The sequence below is a fragment of the Cyprinodon tularosa genome, unplaced genomic scaffold (assembly GCF_016077235.1).
Source record: "Cyprinodon tularosa strain WSP-4 unplaced genomic scaffold, ASM1607723v1 ctg1295, whole genome shotgun sequence".
Classification (NCBI taxonomy): domain Eukaryota; kingdom Metazoa; phylum Chordata; class Actinopteri; order Cyprinodontiformes; family Cyprinodontidae; genus Cyprinodon; species Cyprinodon tularosa.
This window is the reverse complement of record NW_024038109.1, coordinates 47,527-65,059: the sequence shown is the minus strand read 5'-3', so window position 1 is coordinate 65,059 and position 17,533 is coordinate 47,527. Positions and strand designations below refer to the sequence as shown.

Here is a 17,533-nt window from a genome sequence, read left to right as displayed (position 1 = left end):
TGGTTTTTCATGTATGTATGGGATATTTTGGGCCATGGGGTTTATTCTTATTTCGTTTTTTTTTTTTTTTTTTCTCCTTCCTCTTCCCTCCGTCTCTCCCCTACTCATGTCTTTTCAGATACCTGCTACTCTACGCCGGGTCCCACCAGGTACATGCTGGAAGCCTCTGTAACATCTCCATAACCTTAAGAATACATGAAACATGACAACAAATGTAAGTACCTCACTTAGACTCGTTTCTTGGAATGTGAAGGGGTTGGGTAATACTGTTAAATTGCAACGTGTAATGACCCATTTAAACCAACTTAAGGGGGATATCTATTTCATCCAGGAGACCCATATGCTTAATAGTCATGTCAAAAGGATTAGGAAACAGTGGACCGGCGACATCTTCCACTCAACATTCAACGGGAAGGCCAGGGGCGCTGCAATAATTTTTCGTAAAGGCGTTCCTTTCATACCAGAGAAATCAGTTCTAGATCCCAATGGCAGATATGTCATGGTCTCTGGAAGGCTTCGAGAAATGCCATTTCTCTTTGTTTGCGTTTATGGCCCTAACTGGGACGACAGCCACTTTATATCTAAACTTTTCTCATCTTTTCCGGATGTCGAAAATCACTATATACTAATTGCAGGGGATTATAACCTGGTCCAGGACCCTTTCTTAGACCGTTCTTCCAATAAACCTGCCCCTCTTACGAAGGCAGCAAAAACTTTACTTGCGTGCTCTCAGCGACTTGGTCTAGTTGATCCTTGGAGACATAAATTTCCTTCCACCAAGGCTTTCTCCTTCTTCTCACATGTTCATCACTCTTACTCCCGGATAGATTTCTTCCTTATGGACCTTAGATTAATCTCAAATTTAGTTTCCACTGACTACCACACCATTGTAATATCAGATCATGCTCCAGTTTCCCTTGACTTGGCACTACCGTACCGGTCAAGCCCATTCAGGCAATGGAGATTCAACTCTGTTCTCTTAGCAGAGGAAAATTATCAAGACTTTATACGTACCCAAATCTCCCTATTTTTCGAACTAAATGACGTGCACAATATTAGTAGAAGTAGCCTTTGGGAGGCATCCAAAGCCTACATGAGAGGCCAACTTATCTCCTACATTTCTAATAAAAAAAGAACTGAAACTGCCCGCTTTAATGAGCTTTTAAAGGAAATCAAGGAAGTGGATGTACAGTATGCTGCCTATCCGGATCCCGACACTTACAAAAAACGACTCTCCTTACAGACAGAACTTGATCTAATTTCCACTACTTCTGTCAGAACTTCATTGCTTAAATCTAGACAACTTTTCTATGAATCGGGAGATAAGGCCAGCAAACTTCTTTCATATCAGGCTCGGGCTGAGGCATCCTCTCGACTAATACCAGCTATTAATTCCAGCTCTGGTGAAACAACCACTGACCCAAAGGGCATTAATGATGCTTTTGTTGAGTTCTATACCTCTCTTTATACATCCGACCTTCCACCCTCTCCTGATAATGTATTAGATAAAATCAACTTTCCTTGCGTTACTGAAGAACAGGCAGATCGACTCGGGGCCCCAATTACTACATTAGAGGTACAGGAGGCTATAGGTTGTCTTCAAGGATCTAAATCACCCGGACCCGATGGATTTACCACTGAATACTATAAAGCTTTTTCCACTTTGCTTAGCCCTTTTCTTAAAGAGATGTACAACGAGGCCTTTTCTTTGGGCCGGCTCCCCGGTACCCTGTCGGAGGCTACGATCTCGTTGCTCCTTAAGAAGGACAAAGATCCTTTATCGTGTAGCAGCTATAGGCCCATTTCCTTGTTGAACGTGGATTTTAAAATCTTAACTAAAGTGCTGGCATTACGCTTACAGCAGATTCTACCCTCAATTATCGATCTAGATCAAACGGGCTTCATGCCCGGGAGGCAGTCCTCATGCAACACCAGGAGGCTTTTCAATATCATCACTTCCCCTAATACTACAATCCCTGAAGTCGTTGTGTCCCTCGACGCCTAGAAGGCCTTCGACAGGGTTGAATGGAGCTTTTTGTACAAGGTACTGACAAAATTTGGATTAGGCAAGACCTTTGTTGATTGGGTAACACTTCTGTACTCTTCACCAAAAGCTTCAGTACGGACTAATGATGTTATCTCTTCCCCTTTTCCTTTAAGCCGGGGTACCAGACAGGGCTGTCCCCTGTCTCCACTCTTGTTTATTTTAGTGATCGAGCCCCTAGCCCTCTGGCTGCGTGCGGAGGCCTCCTTTAAGGGCATAACAAGATTTGATATAGTCAATAAAGTTTCGTTATATGCAGATGACCTTTTGTTGTATGTTTCAGATCCTATTTCTTCCATCCCCGCCGTCCTACACATTCTTAACGAGTTTGGCACCATATCAGGATACAAACTTAATTATCAAAAAAGCGAACTTTTGCCTATTAATGATGCCGCTAAAAAACTCCCTCCCTCAACAGTACCGTTTCGCTGGTCTAATAATGGTTTCCGATACTTGGGTATTCAAATTGTGCTATCTCTTCCCGACCTATATAGAGTTAACCTTACTCCTTTGGTGGAGAGGACAGAAGCTGACTTCACTCGCTGGTCAACTTTACCTATCTCGCTCGCTGGCCGAATAAGCTTAGTGAAGATGGTGGTTCTTCCCAAATTTCTTTATATGTTCCAACATCTTCCACTTTTTCTAAATAAGTCATTTTTTGCAAAATTGGACACAATGATTTCAAGTTTTTTATGGGCTGGGAGGCCTGCCAGAATTCGTAGATCGGTTTTACAGTCCCCCAGGGAGAAAGGAGGATTTGCCCTCCCAGTTTTTAGATATTACTATTGGGCTGCAAATGCACAGAAGTTGCTGTTTTGGATAAAGGAGGAGGACCCCTTGCCAGTCTGGGTACAGTTGGAGAGGAAATCCTGCCCGTTCTCACTCCGTTCAGTCTTGTGCTCACAACTCCCTTTACAACGTTTAACTACTTGCCCTGTCGCGTCCACTTCTTTGAAAATATGGAATCAGTTTAGGAAACAGCTTGGTCTCTCAAACCCATCCGCCCTGACATCATTGTTTAAAAACTGTATGTTTGAACCGTCCCGAGATTTAGGATATAAAATCTGGCATGACAGTGGTATCAAGTCAATAGCAGATCTCTATTCTGAAAACATTTTCTCCTCTTTTGAACAGTTGTCTGTCAAATACAATCTTCCAAAACACCACTTTTTTCGCTTTTTCCAGGTTCGTGACTATGTTAAGAAGTTGTTCCCTTATTTTCCAAATCGCCCTCCAGAAACCCTATTAGACTCTCTTCTCGTAATTGATCCTAATCTTAGAGGATGCATTTCGACACTTTATAAGCTTATCTGGTCAGAAACCTCAGCACCCGCAAACGCAGTTAAAACAGCTTGGGAAGAGAGTCTTAACATTGTATTCACAGAACAACAATGGACATCTGCACTGTCTTTAGTTCACTCATCTTCTATCTGTGCCCGTCATAGACTTATTCAATGCAAAGTTGTTTACAGGGCTCATTACACTAACTCACGACTAGCAAAAATTTATTCTTCTGTAAATGAAGCCTGTGGCAGATGTAAACTCTCGCCTGCCAATCATTCACACATGTTTTGGTCATGTCCCGAGTTGATACCATTCTGGAGAGGGATTTTTGATTCACTGTCTGAAGCATATGGTTCTCTGGTTATCCCCAATCCACTGTCTGCAATCTTTGGTATCCCCCCTACCTCTAACCTGCCTAAAGGAATGAACCGGGCTATAGCATTTACCACGCTTTTAGCTCGTAGGCTGATCCTACTTAACTGGAAGGACCCACAACCCCCTTCACATACCCGCTGGATTCGAGAGGTGCTTTACAATCTCAAAATAGAGAAACTGAGGTTTTCTCTCAGAGGCTTCACCAAGCCATTTCAAGCTACATGGGACCCTTTTTGTAGATATTTTGACTCCTTGAATCTTCTTGACCCTGACGACAATTGAATATCTTACATGCTCTCTAATTACCTATTTATATATACATTCATGTCTCCTCCCCCCCTTTCTTTTTTTTTATTTTATTTATTTTATTTTTTTTTTAAACCTGTTTTTCTCTTTATAATTCTTATTATTTATACTTTTATTTATTTATTATTATTTATTTATTATTTTTTTACTTTTTATTTTTTAATTTATTTGTTTATTGATTTATTTTCTGGCCTGTGGGTGGGGTGGGTGGTCAGGGGGTTTGGGGGTTGACAGACCGTGACATTGAGTTTGTATTGATGCTTTACCTGTTCCAACAATGTCTGTCCTAAGTTTAAAATGTTCAATAAATAAAGTTTGAAAAAAAAAAAAAGATTGTGCATAGTCCTATACATTCTCGTCTTCCCATGATGGACGTTGTGCTGACCTGTTACTGACTGTGTAGAAAACAGTATTTCATCACAAGCCTGTCCTATCTGACAAATGTTTGGTAACCTTAAAAATGACTAACACAGTTCTTCTTCCTCAAAGCAATTTTTTACTTTAGCAGATCATTCTCTGAAAATTCTGTAAGGAATTTTAAAGAAACTGTTTTTTATTTTTTACTGTTTTTAAGTTTTTATCTCTGTATCTGTAAACAATACAGCAGAGGGCAACTGTTTGAGTCAGCGGACCCCAACCACCGGGCCGCGGACCGGTACCGGTCCGTGGGTCATTTGGTACCGGGCGGCACAGAAAAAAAAAGAAATAAAATATATATATCGATAGTTTATCGAGGATAAGAGTCTGAGTAATGTTTTATTTTGAAAATTATAAAAAATTGCGGTATTCTCTCCCAATTACATCAGTCGGTGCATCTGTGCCTCTTGACACAGGTTAATTCAGTTCAAGACTCATCCTATCTATAGCATCCTATCTTTGTGAAGCAGGATTTTCTGCGGTTACAGCGACCAAAACAAAGCTACGGAGCAGACTGGACATCAGGAGCACACTTTGTGTGTCATTGTCTCCTATTACGCCTAGATGGGACCGGCTTGTTGTTTTATTTTTATGCTGTTTGTATTTGATTTTACTTGATCGTATCCCCCCCACCGGCCGGTCCGTGAAAATATTGTCTCACATATAGCGGTCCGTGGTGCAAAAAATGTTGTGGACCGCTGGTTTTAATTAATTTCATAACAAACTGATGATTTTGTTTATAGAGTCATCAACTGTCGACATACTGCCTGAGAAAAGAGAACCCCTTTAAAAAAGAAGACCTTTGGTAATAGGAAGCTGACTCATGCGTTTGATACAGAGCTGCACACTTTGAAGCAAAATGCTGGGAAACTGGAGAGAAAATGTCGCTGCACATGCCTATTGCAGCCATACCTAATTTGAAAAAACAGTTTACTGCTACACCAACTGACCCTTCATCGAACTAGGGCATTATAGCTTCCATTAGAGCATTCAGAAAAAAAGTCAATGGTTTTAAATAAAACAGATGGATTGTGACTGATAAAATTTCATTTGAAAGGTGTTTTCTTTTGCTCTTTCACAGTCTTTTGGTTACATCACCTGCATTCCTTCTACTTAAAGCAACAGCTGTAATTTCTCTCTTTTACATTTGGCCTCAGCTCTGTAACGATTTCTCCTGGCAGCTCAAGTGTCATTGTTAAATGACGGTTCATGCTTGGTTTTAGAGTGTCTAATTTTTAATGGTGCCACGGAATCAAGAGCCACTTTGCTGAAAGAATAAAATAATTTCCTGTGATCCTTGGATTTCCCTACAGCATCTAGCACAGTACAGTTCTGATTAAAAGCAGAGAAAACCTGACCAACAGTAAAGGGGTTAAAAAACAACACAGCCGAGCTGGAGAACAAGGCTTTGTTTTAGTACAGAACAACTCTATCCTACATAAAACAGCCATTAAATAATAATGTGTGGGACCAAGATTAAAAGAATGAATAACATTGAGGAATTACTTAGCCAAAGGTAAAGCAGGGCAACAAACATGAATATTAAAATCACAAACAATAAGAAATCTGTCGTACTTTGGTATAATATAGGTAAAAAAATTAGAAATGTACACATACATTTCTCTTGTACTCTGGTGGCTGATACAGCGGCGCACATAGAACAGCGTGAGAGCTGCAAAGTTCAAATAGGCTGAGTTCAAAGCTGCTAAAAAAAGGCTGAAGATAACTGTTTGTAGGTAAATCAATTCTTAAAAACAGTCACTTTTCCTCCTCCTTGATTCCACTTCAGTGGAAAATGAAAATAGCAACAGTTTTGCAGTAAAAGTTAATTAAAAATGCTGGACTCCACTTGCCCATGATTCAGTTATGAATAAGAAATCTAATCCTTCAAAGGACAAGAAATCTTTAATGACGAAGGTTTTCTGTGGCATTGTCCTGGGGTTTATCAAACCGATCCTGGCAGAGACTGGTGAGTCTCAGCCATCGCTGGTTTCCATGAATCCCAAAACAGACACTGTAGGTCAAGAAGAATCACCCTGAATCTAGAGGGGGGAGGAGAGCAGGTTCCACAAGTCCACTAATTCTTCATTTTGGTCACCACTGACAGGTACCAATGCACAGGGTCCAATACATGTAATGTGAAATAGAGGTGTTTCACTAGCCCAAAACATCCAGAACCCTTTAATCTTTCCATCAGCTGCTGCATTTGCCATGGCCGCAGGCTTACTTTTGGTGGAAAGGTGGAGTCCAGATGTCACCTAGGTGACCTGGGATGCAAAAAATGAGGTTGAAGATTTATGTCTTGTAAAATTCTTTTTAATAAATTTTCAGTGTAGGCCCAAATGTCTATACACAGAGAGCTAACACTGGATCATTTGACAGCAAGGCTCAAATACTGCCGACATCTTTCAATTCGTCTCAGTTTTTGGGACTGCTTTTCTATAAGATGAGCCAAAACAAAATAAGTTTGTTGGTGAATTAACTGATCGTAAACACACAGTGTTTTTTAGTAAATAAATGATAAACTCTTGCCTGGTTCTGATCTGATCTGTTGTTTGATAACAACCCCAGACCACCCCCACCTGCTGTGGGGGTGGTCTGGGGTTGTTCAGCATTAATGAACAACACCACTGTTCATCAATGCTGAGTACTGTTCATTGACCTTAGAGGCAAGCTGACCAGAGAACTGAATGATAACACCCATAAACTCCATCACAATGCTCCCCCATCCGTCCTGTATTTACACTACAGTGTGATTATGGCGTAAACAGCATGCAGAATGACCTAAACTGTAAATGTGTTGATTCTATTGATAAGTGGAACTATGTTTATTAATTTCCATGTCTTTAGGTCAAAATGGCTACTTACTGGAGATCAGTCATTTGTGCTAGTAGTCAAATGTACTGTAGATCCCCTTCAAGAAGGCACATTTGTCCCGGGAGTCTATTTCCAGTTGCACTAAACCACTATACCAACAATGGTGGCGGGTGGTGTTTTTTCCAACTTGAATAGCGATTTGTTTTTGGCGTTTATTTTTGAATTGTTTAAATATATAGGTTTTTCTAATGATTTATTCAAGGGACCTGACCCTATCAGGAATTCCTCCTAAGCCTATAATACTGTGTTTCTTTATTTCATCATTGTACTGATAGTTTTCTCTATCTCCCTTTTTATGGCCTTCCATAATTCAGATAGACCTGAAAATACCAAGTAATGGTTTTCTTTTCTGGCCACTATTCTTTCTGCGCCCTAGTAAAAATGAACTTTTCTAAAAAGATGAAATCAAAAAGCTGTCCTCCAAATTCTTATTTTAACCTTTTAATCAAACTGTTTTCATATATGTAACTGGACTCTGCTTCACTTCACTGTACCAGGCCGGCCCAAGTAACCCCTCCACTCTGTGTTGTGTATTTTTCTTTTAATGAAGACAAGGAGAATCTGGGTGATCAGGCAGTTTATTTCCTGAATGAGAACATATCTGGGTTCGAATCAGTGTAACGGCTCAACTTAACTCAGCACACTACAACAGATCATTGTGTTAGCTTTTAACTTAGCACATGTAGTGTCTTCCAATATTAACAATAACTACAAAAAATTGTGCCAAGGACTCATCTACCTCATAGTTATTACACACTATTTGTCTAAGTTAGTAAAAAAGTTTTGTTTCACTATGTTGCTGTTATACTGTGTGCTGAAGAATGCTACTCACCTCCCATGCAGCTTTCACAGACTGGCACCTAGTACATTGAGCCAGCAGCATATAACAAGCCACACAGAGGGAGGGTGTTTTTTCCCCATTGCACTGAGTGGGATTCTAAAACCTAAAAACTGTTAGATATATTACTATTGATTTATTCATGGCAGCTTCTATTCATGTCTTCCCATTCTACAATTCAGATAATGTTCGACTTGAACTCAGTTTTTTTCCATTAGATTGATAATAGGTGATAAATTATGACAGATGGACCTAGATATTTAAGTGCTAAATGTGATTGGTGATTTCAAAGGTTTTCCATTCATGATAATCAAAATGGTTTATTTCCATATTTTCTACCTCATGTGCAGCTTGTTTCCTTAACTCCATGATGATCTACCAACAGCCGCAACAATGCAGAAGTCCCGGAGGCCACTATCAAAGAAAGCTGGGCTTCCGTTACAGCTCAGCAAAACCACAACCTGATTGCCTGTTTGATATGAAATACTGATGTTTCATTTCTGTTTTCTTGGTAAAGGTGACACTTTGAAAGCTTGAAACACAGGAGGAGCTAGAATTAAACTAGTATGTGTGAATTATAAGTTTGTAATATTTGAATTTGTTCATTTTTAAGTTCTTTCTTTTAAACGATGCATCACTCTTAGCGATGATTACCTTTGGTACCTTTAACATATCCGTTTATTAAGGACTATCTTTTGAACTAGAAATCCTTCAATACAAACTTTTCTAATAGAAACCTATCGCCACCACTCACTGCAAATTATACTGACAAAATACTTGCATGTGCCATTTACATATTTAACACATGATGCACACGAGAGTTGCTTTAAACCATGTTGGGCTTTTAAAGGACATTAAGGTTTGAGGATTTATATCGGTGCAAAACAAATTAGGGGAAAACCTTTATGCAAAAAATATCGTTAATATCTTATACAGGACAATACAAAATAGTTTTTCAAGGTCTTTTGTGATTATGTTTCTGTCAAGGTGGGAGTGGAGGTTTGACAGGACCCAAATGCAGACACAAAAGCTTGAGTTGGTAACTCGCAGTTTTAATAACAAAAAGGGTAACAGAAGCAAAAATCCAAAAACATAAATCCTGAAAAATTCTGAAGACCAGGAATACTCAAAACGAGGGGACAAAAAATGATGACAAACCAGCCATGAGTGAGTGAACAGGAGGAGAATAAATGGGAGAGAGAAACAAAGATCAGGCTAGTTAGCAGATATGGAGCAGGTGTGGACAGAGGGAAGAAGGGAGCTAGGAAAAAGGAGACTGACACAAGACGGCAAGCAGGAAACATCTAAGAACTCAAATATAATCAAAATACCAAGAACACAAGAATGAAAAATAAGACCAGTGAAAACTCAGAGATAAAACTTGAACAAAACCATGACAGTTTCCAGTTGGGCATCAGAGAATATTATTTGAATTATAGCTCAGCTCTTTACATTTGTGTAGTGAAGTCTAAAAATAGCATGCTGGTTATGGCCTGAGTGTAAAAGTGGGTTAGAAAATCCACGACTGGACAAAACATATTATATACATGCACAGAAGGTGCATACTGTGACTGAATACAAATGATGGGGGGATGGTCTGGACCATCATCTGTACCCAGGAATTCTTTTAAGGATCCTGTGAAAACAAGTATTAATTTAGGTGGAAGATGTCAAGGTAAATGAGCTGCTTGACGGAGGTCTCCACTTTCTAGTTTTCCAGTTAGGGGGTTGTTTTCTCAAACTCGGAATGATGTGTTGTTTGGGCAGTTGCACAGGTTTGAAACGTTTTCTTCTGGTTGTTTGGGGTAAGGGAATGCTAACATTTGGCTGACCAATCTCAGTGTGCTCTTGTGGAGGACCTTTTCAATATTCTGATGTGACAAATGAAGGTTCTGGATTGAGCTTAACTGTTTGAAGTGTTTCTTTTACCTGTGCACTTTGTTCTGAAAGTGGTATAAAGTATTTTACTGGCATGGACCAGTGGTGTTCCATTTTAAGATTGTTATGCTGGCTTTGGTGGTACTAAAGTCAATGTGATTGAAGCCCTGTTTGGGTTTACATCTGTGGATCCTAAGGAAGATGCTAATTTATCTAGTCAGTTCCCTGCCTATCGCTGTATGTATGCATGGTATGAGGGAATGCTAAATAGTCAATGACAAAATGGAAGCGAAAACCATCGCCGCAAGCTTGTCCAGGAGAAGGATGTCTTGACTCAAACTCAAATGGTTTTCCTTAACAGAAGCGTTCAACCAGTCTGACTGTTTTGTCTCTGTAAACTTGAGATGTGCTGTGAATTGCCTTTTTTTGAATAAAATAAATTGATTTGTTAGTGCAGTGTTCACCGTTTTACTCTGCCTATGTGGTGCAGCTCTTTCGCAACAGCTCAGATCTATGGGGACTGCTCTCACTGTGAGGAATTCCACACTGTCTGCTTCACTGCTCTTGTCAACACGGTTTGCAAAGGACTGCTATGTAAATCTAACCACAGTCACCGTGTTTGGTGTGAATGTACCGTTATGCTAACCCAGCAAAAGCCAGAATTACACTTAGATTTACACATTTAATTTATACTACAACATATTAATCTGGGAAGGCTCATGTAGAAATTTTTTTTCCCCAAAAAAATTGTGTCCTTTTGCTTGTCTTTCACAAATAAATAGAGGGTATTCCAGCTAAAACTGGCGCAGCCATGTTTGTTTTACTTCAGCTTTCAGCCTGTGTTTGTCACGGTGATGTCATACACGCCATTGCATTTCACTGTTCAGAAACATGTTTTGAGGGCAAACATATCTGCTGGCTCCTGGCAAGATGTATTTTTTGTAGTTTGTGAATTCATAAATCTAGGGACCATTCATCTTGCTTGCAATGTGATCTGCCACTGATTAGCAGATTTCCACTATAAATTACTAAGTGGCTAAAAACTTTGTGAGGACTGCAAAACTGTAAGGTGGTTTTAATTGTTCTTTTACTTGTGCCTAATGAAACTATCATTATTTTACAGCCCAAAACAATGTTTTAAAAATATATTTTAATTTGCTAATTATTCATTTTCTTTATATTTAATTTGGCACAGAAATGTAAAATAGAAAAAAAACTGCAGTCCGTTGTTCTACATTTTGCTAGACAAATGTATTTCCATCTACTCTTAGCTTTTTCTTCGTCAAAAATCACCTCAAGCAAGCATTAAAATTTCTATACTAAATTCTGTACAAAAAATTTTGTGACTTTGTTTGAATTTTACTGTCTCTATTTAGTTATTTTAATGTGATAATTTGAAATGCACATAAAATAACATTGATGGAAATGCTTTTACTGTCTGCTTTAGGACCAAACACCATCACACCAATCACTTTTATTTTGTCATAGTTGAAAAACCTTTACAAGAATCCAGGCTTTGATGTGTTTAAATCATGATAGAAGTGCCTGGAGTGGGGCATGCTTTGGTGGCGCAGTGGTTAGCCTTATCCCTCAACGCGGGCAACCCGGGTTCAAATCCGACCTGTTGTCCTTTCCTGCATGTCTTTCCCTCTCTCTCATACTGCCTTTCCTTTCAGCCTACTGTCCATAAAAACAAGTCATTGGTGCTGTTAAACAAAAAAAGAAGTGAAATTGTGTCTCTTGTTAGAGGCGTGCATGTATTTGTGTTGTTAGCTTAACAATTACAGATGTTGCAGTCAAAGGGAGAAGATAAAGGTAGAAAAGCAAGGGTCCTAAGAATGAACATCAAAGGGTCAGACAATTGAGCCAAGGAGGATTCAGAATGTACAATTCTAACAGACAATATCTATACAGGTGCTGGTCATAAAATTAGAATATCATGAAAAAGTAGATTGATTTCAGTAATTCCATTTAAAAAGTGAAACTTGTATATTATATTCATACATTACATACAAACTCATATATTTCAGATGTTTATTTTGTTTAATTTTGATGATTACAAATGACAACAAATGAAAATCTCAAATTCATCATATCAGAAAATTAGAATATTACTGAAGACCAATAAAAACAAAGGATTTATAGAAATGTTGGCCAACTGAAAAGTATGAACATGAAAAGTATGAGCATGTACAGCATTCAGTATTTAGTTGGGCCTCCTTTGGCCTGTATTACTGCAGCAATGCGGCGTGGCATGGAGTCGATCAGTCTGTGGCACTGCTCAGGTGTTATGATAGCCCAGGTTGCTCTAATAGTGGCTTTTAGCTCTTCTCAATTGTTGGGTCTGGTGTATTGCATCTTCTTCTTCACAATACCCCATAGATTTTCTATGGGGTTAAGGTCAGGAGAGTTTGCTGGCCAATTAAGAACAGGGATACCATGGTCCTTCAACCAGGTACTGGTAGCTTTGGCACTGTGTGCAGGTGCCAAGTCCTGTTGGAAAATGAAATCTGCATCTCCAAAAAGTTGGTCAGCTGCAGGAAGCATGAAGTGCTCTAAAACTTCCTGGTATGTGGCTGCGTTGACCCTGGACCTCAGAAAACACAATGGACCAACACCAGCAGATGACATGGCACCCCAAACCATCACTGACTGTGGAAACCTTACACTGGACTTCAAGCAACGTGGATGAAGTGCCTCTCTTCTTTTCCTCCAGACTCTGGGACCTTGATTTCCAAAGGAAATGCAAAATTTACTTTCATCAGAGAACATGACTTTGGACCACTCACCAGCAGTCCAGTCCTGTTTCTCTTTAGACGCTTCTGACGCTGTCTGTGGTTCAAGAGTGGCTTGACACAAGGAATGCGACAGCAGAAACCCATGTCTTTCATACGTCTGTGTGTGGTGGTTCTTGAAGCACTCACTCCAGCTGCAGTCCACTCTTTGTGAATCTCCCCCACATTTTTGAATGGGTTTTGTTTCACAATCCTCTCCAGGGTGCGGTTATCTCTCTTGCTTGTACACTTTTTTCGACCACATCTTTTCCTTCCCTTCGCCTCTCTATTAATGTGCTTGGACACTGAGCTCTGTGAACAGCCAGCCTCTTTAGCGATGACCTTTTGTGTCTTGCCCTCCTTGTGCAAGGTGTCGATGGTCGTCTTTTGGACAACTGTCAAGTCAGCAGTCTTCCCCATGATTGTGTAGCCTATAGAACTAGACTGAAAGACCATTTAAAGGCTTTTGCATGTGGTTTGAGTTAATTAGCTGATTAGAGTGTGGCACCAGGGGCCATCAATTTTGAACCTTTTCACAATATTCTAATTTTCTGATATGATGAATTTGAGATTTTCATTTGTTGTCATTTGTAATCATCAAAATTAAACAAAATAAACATCTGAAATATATGAGTTTGTATGTAATGTATGAATATAATATACAAGTTTCACTTTTTAAATGGAATTACTGAAATCAATCTACTTTTTCATGATATTCTAATTTTATGACCAGCACCTGTATACAAAAAAGGAACTTTAGAAGTTTTATGTTGTACCAGAACAACCCACTTGGTGTTATAAACAAGATAAAATATTGTGGCCTACTGTAAAAAAAAAAAAAACTGTGGTTAAGTCAAGCAGAACAAGATCACTTTATTACCCAGATTAATTTGGCATGATGTCATTACAGTCATTAATAAACTTAGATCTGTTTAGCACACCACCCTTTTATATTAATATATCATATAAAGAATTCCTGTAGGTAAGATACTTTTACGGTTAAATGTGCATTACTTTCTTTTTAAAATCATTTCCTACTTTAAAACAATTAACTTGTTTTTTTTAATCAGGTGAAACATATACAGATTGCATATGTAGATTCTGTAGTGGAAAACTTACAACAGGTAAAATGGTTAAAAACATTACAGCAGGGGTGTCAAATTAATTTCTGTATTTGGCCGCTTCGAGAATAACACCGGCCTCACACTGATCACTCTGCATCAGCAGGGGAAGCAGGATGCTGAAAGTCACTAACACTAAATACTGCAACCACGTTGTCCCTACTGCAGCTCCAGCTGCAGAAATGGTGATCAAGAGCAAAGAAGTTCTAAGCAGGTTTACATTCTTAATTGGTGCATATACAATCCCTCCATCATCCAACAGGCCTTCTGTTTCCCTTTTGCTTTCTTGTCTAATTAGTGTAGGTTCATTGGTTGATTGTGTTCGGAAATTTATACTCATATAATTTCCTGTTTGGCGTGTGATCCACACAGCCTCAATAACTGCATCCACTCTGCACAAGTGCCGATGTGAGTGTGCACACTGATTTAGACTACTAGGGTCCCTTGCGTTGCCTGCACTGCATTCAATGTGACTTTGGCTTAAGTCTTTAAAAGGGCTGGTCACAGCTGTTTAAAACAAATTGTGATTTTATCATTTAATTAACAGAGTTTATGTTTTATTCGAGCTAGACTCCCAGTGTTTTCATTCTTAAGGCCAGATTCAGCTCATTGCCTTCAAGTTAGACACATGCACTAAATAATTTACTAGATTTAGAAACTGATATTGACTAAAACAGGCATATGATAAGAAATAATTCAGTGCTTCTGTGCACAAACAAAAACGTCTTTCACTTCTCTTCCTATATGCCATATTGATGTTCTTCTCTCAGCACTGAACCAACATGTGTCTTGCATTACAAGATTTTAAGTTATATTTTTGAGCGAGACAGGTTACTCGCACATATATCCACCTCTTTTGAATTTATAGTAGAACTGAATGGAGTGGCTGAAGATTTTTGGGTTAATTTAAATTAAAAAAAACTGAATTTTCTGTCTACCAGGACAACACATAAAAACAGAAAAGAAAATGTAAAACTATATTTACAACTTTATGTGTGACATAAGAAGCTGGACAAGAACCTATGTCTACTTTTTAAAGAGCACCAAGGAGGATTAAAAGAAAGGTAAAAAAAAAGGGCAGGAGGATGTACATGTGGGTGGTGCTTTTATAGAAAGCAGACTATTTAAGCAGCAGCCACTTTGCAAATAATGATCAGGTTGGTCTGCACTTCTTCCTCTAACAGAATCTTTCAAGACGACAGCATACAATACATGTAAGATGATTCTGATTGCATATTAACCTAACAACTGCTGGAGTTACTTTGCTTTTGAATCATAATATTACTTATGTCAGTTCACTGCAATGATTAATGTTGATTTTCTATTTTTCTGGATGTATATTTTTCTTTACAGGATTGCAAGGATGAATACCAAATTGTTTATCCTTGGTTCTTTGTGTTTGCTTCTTTGCTGCAAACTGCAGAAGGTAATTGATTTTGGTTGGTGCTACATTGTTATATAAACTATTTCAAAATGTTTTTAATCCTTGAGTATAGGTTAAATTAATATTTACCACTCTGGCCCTGGTCGTTCGACGTTTGTCTTAAGATTTGTAAATACAAAACAATTCCATATATGTTCAAAATTAAACTATGGTGGGTACATTTAATGTTAATGTGCAACTATTTTTTTAAAATTACTTTCAATAGTGGAGCATATATGTTATTTATAGCAGATAAAAAATGCTACCTATGAAACTTAATTTCCTTCCTGCTTGGCTTTTTATTCTCTATACTTTTTCTCTACTTCTAGATTGTTGGCGAAGAGGATCAGTCCGACCCATTAGACATGGCTGAAGAATCAGTTGATGACAGGTACTCCACCTGTGTTACAAAGATGGAAGAAAAGGTCAAGAACATATACTTTAAAAATGAAGCAAAAAATACGCTATTCGGAGAAGTTTGGAAAAAAGCTGAAAATTGTGCTCAAAGAAACTTAAAGGAAAGAGAAAAAGGAGATGAAGCATTGACAAAAGATCACATGCAAGCAATTTGTCTTTACACAGCTGGAGGAAAAGAAAACTTCTATAAGATATTCAATAATGCAGTTAAGACCATGAGAAATTACTATGGCTCATCCTTTCAATTCCATTCCTTACATTTTTGGCTGACTAGGGCTATACAGATACTCAAACAACCAGGATGTCACATCACATACCGCAGAACCAAAACTAAGTTCACTGGTGATGTCAACAAAGAAATTCGATTTGGTACTTTTACTTCTTCCTCTAATTTATCAAACCTGACCAATTTTGGTAAAAAGACATGCTTTAAAATTGAAACTTGTTATGGTGCCTTTTTAAAAAAATACCCAAAACTTAAAGATCATGAGAAGGAATGGCTCATTCCACCATACGAAAAGTTCAAAATAACTAGCAAAGGTAAGACAGAGGGTCTTTTTGACTGTGAGAATGTTTATACTTTGAAAAGCACTGGTGTCTTAAGCAACCTTGACTGCAGTATAAGTCATCTGTGATCTTTTTTTCTCTAAATCCGTAGCTATGCACCCATGCATTTTCTTCTTGCCCAATGTTTAGACATGTCCAACCTGTAAGAGGCAGGTTCACATTAATCACCTCATTTATAATGAAAATACAGATGTTTGATACGTGACATTAATCTAAGGGCTACTTCAGTGGAGCTTACAGTTTTGGCTTTTGCCATCTTAAAACAACCTTTAATATATCTGAATTTTTTTTTCAAATGAAACATATACTTTAACATTTTGTAGTGACTAGTGTCTGCAAAACTAAATCAACACAAATACATTTGTGAAACAATTTTGACTTGCATCCCATGGTTTTCCAGTTATTTTGAGAAACTTGTGTAAAAATTGTATTCAGGTGATAATGATTAGGTTGCTTCTGCTACAGACAAGATATTGACTAATCAAAACCTTTCCTCTAAAATGCTTTATCTGCTGAAAACTCAAATGTTTCAATACTTTACTTTACTTTACTTTACTTTGATGTGTTTTCTTCAACAACAGAGCTTGATTTCATTGATTTTTTATGTGTTAGTATGTACACTGGATACTGCAAAAAAGTCAATAAAAGATGGCACTGTTACTATAATAGACAGTAGTGTGTGTTGGCATGTAGTAAAATTTAGATTGCCAGATTTCGATTTTTGCAGTAACGGATCAGGAATATTGGATGGATGGATGGATGGATGGATGGATGGATGGATGGATGGATGGATGGATGGATGGATGGATGGATGGATGGATGGATGGATGGATGGATGGATGGATGGATGGATGGATAGATAGATAGATAGATAGATAGATAGATAGATAGATAGATAGATAGATAGATAGATAGATAGATAGATAGATAGATAGATAGATGGATAGATGGATAGATAGATAGATAGATAGATAGATAGATAGATAGATAGATAGATAGATAGATAGATAGATAGATAGATAGATAGATAGATAGATAGATAGATAGATAGATAGATAGATAGAAAAATCTTTATTCCGGACTCATGGTCCAATAAATACATACATAAAATAAAAATAATAATGAAGATAGTCCTTGTCTATACTGATTTAAAGCAAATAAAAATAAATAAAAATACAGTAGTAGGTAAAAATGAAGACTTTATTGCATTAT

General features: G+C 38.1%; 1 protein-coding gene across 1 annotated transcript; it reads left to right on the top strand.

The window, feature by feature from the left end:
* Positions 1-15,081: 15,081 nt before the first annotated feature.
* On the top strand, positions 15,082-16,963 carry LOC119777969 (erythroblast NAD(P)(+)--arginine ADP-ribosyltransferase-like). Its single transcript, XM_038276970.1, has 3 exons — positions 15,082-15,128; positions 15,268-15,340; positions 15,667-16,963. Coding segments are annotated over exons 1-3 (798 nt in total). The 5' UTR covers positions 15,082-15,126; the 3' UTR covers positions 16,390-16,963.
* The last annotated feature ends 570 nt before the right edge of the window (positions 16,964-17,533 follow it).